General features: G+C 43.6%; 1 protein-coding gene across 1 annotated transcript in view; it reads left to right on the top strand.

The window, feature by feature from the left end:
- LOC102872780 (mucin-16-like) overlaps positions 1-8,766 on the top strand; it is a 121,719-nt gene that overhangs the window by 11,861 nt on the left and 101,092 nt on the right. The window contains exons 3-10 of the mRNA XM_006898806.1: positions 3,493-3,707; positions 4,095-4,283; positions 4,662-5,798; positions 6,210-6,416; positions 6,666-6,860; positions 6,987-7,171; positions 7,355-8,289; positions 8,528-8,553. Coding sequence (XP_006898868.1) covers positions 3,493-3,707; positions 4,095-4,283; positions 4,662-5,798; positions 6,210-6,416; positions 6,666-6,860; positions 6,987-7,171; positions 7,355-8,289; positions 8,528-8,553 — 3,089 coding nt within the window. The remainder of the gene's footprint in view (positions 1-3,492; positions 3,708-4,094; positions 4,284-4,661; positions 5,799-6,209; positions 6,417-6,665; positions 6,861-6,986; positions 7,172-7,354; positions 8,290-8,527; positions 8,554-8,766) is intronic.

Genomic DNA, 8,766 nt, shown 5'->3' with positions numbered 1-8,766 from the left:
TTTTCTGACTCTTGTTCTTTGTACATTTCATTATACTATTTTGTTTTGTCTTCCCAGTGCTGCCTGTTCAGCTCCTTAACTTCTTGATTTCTTCCCTTTATTTTGGCTTCTTGGTGCTCTAATGTAATATTCAGAGTCTCTTCTGACATCCTTCTTGGTCTTTTCTTCATCCTCTTTCTTTGCAATGACTTTTTACATTCTTCTTGGATCATGTTCTTGCTATCCTCCCACAGCTCTTCTTGTCTTTGCTCATTAATGTTCAAAGCCTCAAATCTGTTCCTGTGATGGTTTTGAAATTCAGGTGGGACAGACTCAAGGTCAGATTTTGGTCCCTGTGGATTTTATTTTACTTTCTTTAGCTTTAGTTTGAACTTGCATATGAGTAGTTGGTGGCTTGTTCCACAAAAATCATCTGGCCTAGTTTTCACAGCTGATATTGAGCTTCTCCAGTGATTCTTTCTATGGATGTAAACAATCTGATTCCTGCACATACCATCATGTGAAATCCATGTATATTGGCTGTGTTTATGTTTCTTATAAAAGGTATTTTCGATGAATAAATCATTGACTATACAGAATCTATCATTCTGTCTTCAGCTCCACTTCTGTCACCAAGTTTATGTTTTCCAATAACTGATCCTTCTTTCCTGTTCCCAACTTTTGTGTTCCAGTCACCCATTATTCTTAATGCATCTTCACTGCATGTTTGATTGATTTCTGACAGCAAAGGTTTGTAGAAATCTTCTATTTCCTTGTCTTTGGTTCTGGTTGTTGGTGCGTGTATTTGAATGACAGAGAATTTATTAGTGGATACCAGACATGGGAAAGGGTAAACTTTATGCTTAGGGGGATTGAGTTGCTGATGATGGTGGTAAATAATTTGGAAAAGAAGATTGCAAAGCATGAAGAATATAATCAACATCACTAAATTGTATACATAGAAATTGTTGAGTTGTGAAAGTTCTGTTTTGCACATTTTTACCACAACGAAGTCTTTACCATCCTTTAAATAGAAAGATGGTTATTCTTTAAGAACTTTATCAGAGACAAATGAGCACATTTTCAAACCAGTGTCTTGTGACTCTGCATTCTGAGGAAATGCAAAGCTGACCCTTCTGTCTTCTTCTAATTCAGGTGAAGCTGAGTCTGCAGAAACCATTACGAGAGAGTCAACTCAAGGAGTTCCTGGCAGCATCCTGTGGTCCACCTCCGACTCTACATCTCAGAAGACTGGGGCCACTCTGGGTATGTATGAGTATCCTGTTTGGGTCCTTCCTTTCCATATCTGGTGTCAAAACAGGTTGTTTAAAGAAATAGATTAATAGAGTTCTTCAATTCTTGCTACAGTATTCTAAACATTGACTATTTTCTTTTCTAGTAAGTTTATAAGCCACATGTTTCTATTGATAATTAATTGGATTGTTAGCCAAGACATTCAACAAGAGTATGCCACAAAATCAATTATCTACATACTTCCATTGCCTTCGTGTGAAGGCTTTTTTCTAAGTAAAGGACTACTGGCACAACAGGCTTGAGCATAGGGCAGATCATGAGGATGGCGCAGGATAACACAGTGTTTAACTCTGTTCTTCACTGGGTCATTACGAGCTGCTTGATGGCTCACAACCACCACCATAATCATAATACCGGTAATGTTGCTGCTGCCGTTATTTGTCATTGACTCTACTACAACTCATCGCAACCTGATGAACAACGGCTTTGAACCTTAACCTATCCTGAGCCAGTCTCTCCATCTCAGACACACCTGATCCCATTGCCACAGTCACTGCATCAATCCATCTAATACAGTGTCTTCCCGTTATGTGCTGATGCTCTAGACAATAATGTTATTGTTGTTGTTATGTGTCGTCGAGTCGTAGGCGACTCATAGCGAGCCTATGGATGGAAGACCTGAACACTTGTATAACTTTCATCATTTCTCCAAGTGCATAGAGTTTCCAGAGGCAAACTGTTTCGGAAGTGGATGCCACTCCTGCTTCCAAGCTTGTTTTAATCAGGGAGCCCCACCAAACACTGTCTGCCATGGGTGACCAACATTGCATTTGGCACATCAGAGTCACAGTGTTCAGCATCACAGCAACCATGATAATAGCTGTAATAATAATAACAACAGGTAGTAGGTTGACACGGTGACTGCAGCAATGGGCTTGAGTATCTCAGAGACTGTGAGGATGGCACAGAATATAGGATCCGTTGTTCATAGGGTCTCTATGAGCCATACTCAATCTGACGGCACCTAACAACAATAGTAATAAGAGTAGTAACACTAATAATAATAACAACAGTAATAGCTGTTGCTGTTCTTAGGTTTCATCAAGCCTACAATGACTCATGGTGGCCCTATCAACAACAGATCTGAACCTTGCCTATCATGTACCATCTTCATGATCACTGATAAGATCAAGGCCATGGTTATACAGTCACTGTGTCAATTCATCATGGGGGGGGGGTGTCTTCCTCTTTTTCTCTGACCTTCTACCTTTGCCAGCATAATATCTTTTTTCAAGGACTGGCCCTGCCTGTTCTAATATAATAGTAGATAGAAGTAATGGTTACAGTAACTGCAATACTATAGTAATAATGTGTCATAGTAATAACAGTACAAATATTAGCAATAATAATCTATCCTTCTGAACCAGGATGCACTATACTTTTTAACAGCAAACTGGAGGTCTACAGGTTTGATAATACAAAGAGTTACACATCTAGTGAGTGGGAGGGTCAGACTAACTTTTTCCAGAGCCAAAGCTCACAAACACCATGATATATGATCTCTCTCAGGTCAGAGGATACCCTCTTAAGCATACACACATCTGTGCACTCATCCGTCTATGTATTAATTAATTAATTAATGTATTAATTAATTAAACAAACAAGTATTTGTTAAGCATATGCTGTATATTAATCAGTCAGACATCAATAGCTATTATCAAACAGACTATAAGGAGTGATACATCACAGGTTTAGATAATGTGGTAAGGAAATATTGAGATGAGGAGGAAATGTAGTCTAATGTAAATCTGTGAAGGTAGATTGATAAGGGCTTTGAAGAAAGGTCAAAATGTAAGTATTTATGAGAAATACTAATCTCAAACAGTGAGAATAACTTGAACAAAGGTTCAAAGCCTGCAGAAGATAGAAAATCTTTAAGAATAGTTCACAGAAGGCTTAGCTCCAAACTTGGCAAGGCAGATAGGTTAACACCAATAATTTCTTTTCTCATTCCAAAAGCATTATAGGTGCAAACCAGATAGCCTTAAGAGAGAGGCATTTCTCTCTTTTTCCTCATATGAAGGGAAAACAAACCATTTCTAGTCCAGGAAGAAATTTGATGATCTTACCCAAATTCTGTGCTTCTTTTCAATTCACAGGACAATCTACAAGAGGGATAGAGAGAACAGAGACCACCACCACAACACTGAAATCCATGAGAGGCACAGCAACTCTGACCAGCGCAGCTTCTACTCCCAGCTCGGGAATGCTGACTGCCCTTGGGACATCAAATGACACAGTCAGCTCCAGCAGAACAAGATTGGTCATCACATCCCCAGCTGTCTCTCCTGATTTTCTAGACATAACAGACTCACTGGCCACTAGACCAGAGGGAGAGACCAACACAGCAGTTCCCAGGACAACTCTGTCTGTTCTCAAGGGTGAATCAGACACTACAACTTCACTGATCCCAAGTTATACAGCAGAAACCAGCCCAGCTCTTGGAATTCTGACTGATTCCCCAGTGACAACTTCATGGATCACCCATCCTATGGAGACCAGCCCAACTGTTTCTAGGTCCACCCAGAATGTTTCCCGTAGTGAATCAGACATCAACCCTTCAACATCCACCAATCCTCAAACAGAAGCTAGTTCAGCTGTTCCAACTCCAACAACCTCTCCTGGTGTACCAGGGATGGTAACCTCATCAATCACCAGTGTTGGGTTAGAGACAAGTACAACTATTCCATCTCCAACTGGTTCCCCAAGTGGGCTAGGAGCTACACCTTTTTCAAGCACCTATGGTGGGTCCCAGATCACTTCAGCTATCTCCACTCTAACTGACTTCCCTGGTGAACCAGACACAACAACCTCAATGGTCACAGATTCTTCAAAGACCAGCCTACGTGTCCCCAGGACAACTCCAAGTGTTTCCCCCAGTGAAGCAGACAGTACACCCTCAATGTCCATGATTCCAACTCTGACTGTCTCACCTGGTGTCCTGAATGTGGTGACTTCACCGGTCCCTAGCTCTGGGGAGAAGACCGTTAGTCCAATGATGACTGATTCTCTGCATGAACCCAAAACCACAGCCTTACCAATCACCTCACCAAGAGCAGAAGTCAACGCAACTGTCCCGATTTTTACTATTTTGCCCAGTTTCTCAGGAACGGAAACTTCATCAGTCATGATCTCTGGAGAAGAGACCAGCCCAGCTTCTGGAACACCAACTGATTCACTTCATGAGTCAGAGATAACAACTTCATGGGTCACTCATCTTACAGAGAACAGCCCAACTGTCCCCAGGACAACCCAAAATCTTTCCCATGGTGAATTAGATACCACAACCTCGATGGACACCAGTCCTGAGACAGAAGTCACTTCAACTGCTCCAACTCTGATAGTCTCACCTGGGGTCCTGGATACAGTGACCTCACTGGTCACTAGTTCTGGGGCAGAGACCAGTACAACTATTCCAGCTGTGACTGGTTCTCCAGTTCAGTCAGTAACCACAGCCTCATTGACCACTTATTCTGAGATAGAGTCCAGTTCAGCTATTTCCACTCCAATTATCTCCTCTAGTGAGCATGGAGAGAATGCTTCACTGGCTACTAGTTCTAGGGCAGAGACCAGTACAACTATTCCAGTTATGATGGATTCCCCAAGTCAATCAGTAACCACAGCCCCACTGACCTCTTATTCTGGGGCACATACCAGTTCATCAGTTTCGTCTCCCTCTGTCTCATCTAGTGAGCAGGACCTGGTAACCTCACCCATCACTAGTTCTATGGAAGAGACTACCACGGTTATCCAAACTCTCACTGTTGCCTCTGGCGAGTCAGATACAACCACCTCCTTGGTCACATATCCCGCAGATACCAGCCCAAATATTTCCTGGACAATGTCAATAATTTCCCACAGTGAAGTAGACAGCACACCTTCACTAACCACCAGTCCTGGAGAAGAAGCCAGCTCCTCTGTTCCAGCTCTGACAGTCTCACTTGGTGTCCTGGATAAAATCACTTCACTGGTCCCTAGCAACGAGGCAGAGACCAGCATAGCTGTTCAAACCCTGACTAATTCCCCAGGCCAGCAAGAGAGCACACCCTCAGTAGTTACCCATCCTGGGACAGACATAAGTTCAACCGTTCCAACTCCAACTATCTCTACTGTTTTATCAGGAATGGTGACCTCACAGGTTACTAGTTCTGAGGAAGAGACCAGTACAACTATTCCAACTTTCATTGTTTCTACTAGTGAGCCAGGAGCCACACCCACATTGGCCAGCCATCGTGGGACTGAGTCTAGTTCAGCCAATCCAACTCTGATCGTTTCCAGTGATGTGACAGAGCTGGTGACTCCACTGATAACAAGCTCTGGAGTTGAGACAAGTGCAACTGTTCCAGTGCTGACTGTTTTTTCTGATGAACCAAAGACCACAGCTTTGCCAGTCACCTATTCTAGTGCTAAGTCCAGTCCAGCTGTTCCATCTGTAACTGTTTCTCTGGGTGAACCAGGAGCAGTGACTTCCTTTGTGACTAGTTCTGAAGCAGAGACCAGTGCAAGTATTTCTACTTTGATTCTCTCTCCTGGTGAACCGGAAACCACATCCTCATTGGCCAGCCTTCCTAGGACCGAGTCCACGTCAGCTATTCCAACTTTAATTGTTTCCCCTGGGTTAACAGAGATGATGACTTCCCTGGTCTCTAGCTCTGAGGCAGAGACAAGTACGACACTTGCAACTAGGACTGATTCCGTGCATGAAACAGAGAATACAACCTTACCAGCCACCCATTCTCATGTACACATAAGTTCTGTTCCAGTTCTGACTGTCTCACTAAGTGTACCAGGGATGGTGACCTCACTGGTAACTATTTCCAGAGAAGAGAATAGTATAGCTAGTCAGACTCAAAATATGACTAATTCCACAGGTAACCCAGAAACCACAGCCTCATTAGGGACTCATCCTGAGACAGAAACAAGTTCATATATTCCTACTCTGACTGTCTTCCCTGGTTCATCAGAAATTATGGCCTCTCTGGGTACTAGCTCTGCCTCAGAGACCAGTAGAACTATTCCAACTCTGACTATCACTTCTGGTGGACCAGAAGCCACATCTTTACCAGTAACCCATCCTGGGACTCAGTCTAGTTCAGCCATACCAACTCTGATTGCTTCCACAAGTATGATGGAGATGTTGAGTTCACTGGCTACCAGTTCTAAGGCAGAAAAAAGTACAACCATAACTGCTTCTCTTGGTAAATTAGACACCACAGCCTTACCAGTCACTTACCCAGTTCCAACTCAGACTGTCCCTTCTGGTGTATCAGAGGTAATGAGCTCACTGGTTACCAGTTCTAGGTTAGAGAGCTCAACTCTTCCAACTTTCACAGATTCCCTGTATGAACCAAAAACATCTACTCTATCAATAGCCTACCCAACAGCAGAAGTGACTTCATCTGCTCCTGCTCCAACTTCCTCACCTGATTTATCAGGAATGATGACCTCATTGGCCACTAGTTCTGGGACAGAGACCAGTACACTTACAACAGCTTCAACTCTGACTGTTTCTTCTAGTGAACCAGAAACTACATCCCTATTGATCAATCATCCTGAGCTTGAGACCAGTACAGCCATTCCAACTCTGATTGTTTCCACTGGTGTGACGGAGATGGGCACCTCATCAGTCACAAGCTCTGAGGCAGCCAGGAGTACAATTTTCCCAACACTAGCTGTTTCTCCTGGTGAAACAGAAAGCACAGCCTTACCAATCACCCACCCTGAGGCTAAGTTCAGTTCAACTCCTCCAATATTAACTGCTCCCTCTGGTGTGCCAGAAGTGGTGACTTCACTGGTCACTGGTTCTGAACTAGAGACCAGCATAAGTATTTCGACAGTGACTGATTCACTGCATGAACCAGAAACTTCTGCCTTACCTGTCACCCATCCTAAGACAGAAACTAGTTCATCCATTACAGTTTTTCCTGTGTCCCCAGATAGACCAGGAATGACAGCTTCATTGGTCACTAGTTCTTGGGCAAAGACAAGTACAATTGCTCCAACTCTGTCTACTTCTGCTGGTAAACCAGAGGCCACAGTCTTAACAGTCACCCATTCTCAGACTGAGCTCAGTTCATCTGTTTCCTCTCAGTCTGCCTCAGCTGGTATACCAGGGATGGTCACCTCCTCAGTCACTAGTTCTGGTGTCGAGGGCAGTACAACTGTCCAAATGCTAACTGCTTCTCCCAGCGAACCAGAGACCTCAACTTTCTTGATTACTCACTCCAGTGCAGAGCCAAGCCCAGCTATTCATGCTTCTACTGTTGCTCCTCATAATTCAGAACCTACAGTCTCGCTAGTGAACACACCTGGCATGAAAATGAGTACAGCCTTTCCAGCTCAGACTGTATCCCTCGGAGCAAAGACAACATCTTCTCTGTTCACTGAACCCAGGACTGCAACCAGCAGATATAATCTATCTCCAATTGTTTCATCTGGAAGTCCCACAGAAACGTCCCCATTATCCACCCTTCCTGGGACAAAGACCACCTCAAGTATCTCAACATCAACTCTTTCCCTTGGTTTATCAGAGACCACAGAACAGGCCACAGAACACACAAGTATTCCAACCCTAACTGCTTCCCCTGGTGTACCTGGACCTGTCACTGTCCCTGAAACAGCCAGGGAACCTAATACTGTAACTTCCTGGAACACAGAAACCTCACCACTCATGACCTCAGTTGGACTCTCAGAATCTCCCAGAACGATTCCAGGAGCCAGTGTGACCTTGATACCATCAGAAGCACCAACATCTTCTAAAACTAGTCATGGAGAAGGGCCAAGTCCAACCACTATCCTACAAACTACAAGTGTTGAGATCACTGATTCAGCTACCACAGGTACAGGTGCTAATGTGGTCAACACAACAGCCACCTTCAGTACCCTGTCTGGAAGTTCCTCTACTCTTCAAACCACACCTGGGCTGTCCACCTGGGCCTCTACGAGTGGGACTCCAGCAACAAGTAAGAGGAACTTTTTAACTTCTTCTTTTTCTCTGCCCCTCTCCCATTAATTAATTCAAACATGTTGTACGATTACATAGTCAAGCATGTTGAAGACACCTAAAACTTGAAGAACGAAAAATCTCTCATAACCACTTTTGGTTTTGTTGTTATGGTTTTAATGAAGCTTCACTGTAGGTTTGGTGAAGGTTTACACAGTTTTGTTTCCCATTCAACAATGTCCACATATTGTGACTGATTTACTTCTAAAAACTCAACCACTGATAACCCAGTGGAGTACAGTTCTACCCTGGCATACGTGGGATCATCATGAGGCAGAGCTGAGCTGATGGCAACTGCTTGTTTACTGGTAATTAGTGATAAACTATACAGATAGAAGTGTACATAAATTATGGCATGTGTGGTGCATGCTCTGAGTGCTTCTGGGAGGAAAGGGTGGGTGTTGATGAATCGTTTCTGTTGGTCACCACAGTTTCCATTACCACCTATGAGAGATCAGTTGTTGTTGTTG

Source organism: Elephantulus edwardii, unplaced genomic scaffold, assembly GCF_000299155.1.
Source record: "Elephantulus edwardii isolate Elephantulus edwardi_28Jun2011 unplaced genomic scaffold, EleEdw1.0 scaffold00237, whole genome shotgun sequence".
Taxonomy (NCBI): domain Eukaryota; kingdom Metazoa; phylum Chordata; class Mammalia; order Macroscelidea; family Macroscelididae; genus Elephantulus; species Elephantulus edwardii.
The sequence above is the reverse complement of the archived record's forward strand: the minus strand, read 5'-3'. Positions and strand labels throughout refer to the sequence as shown.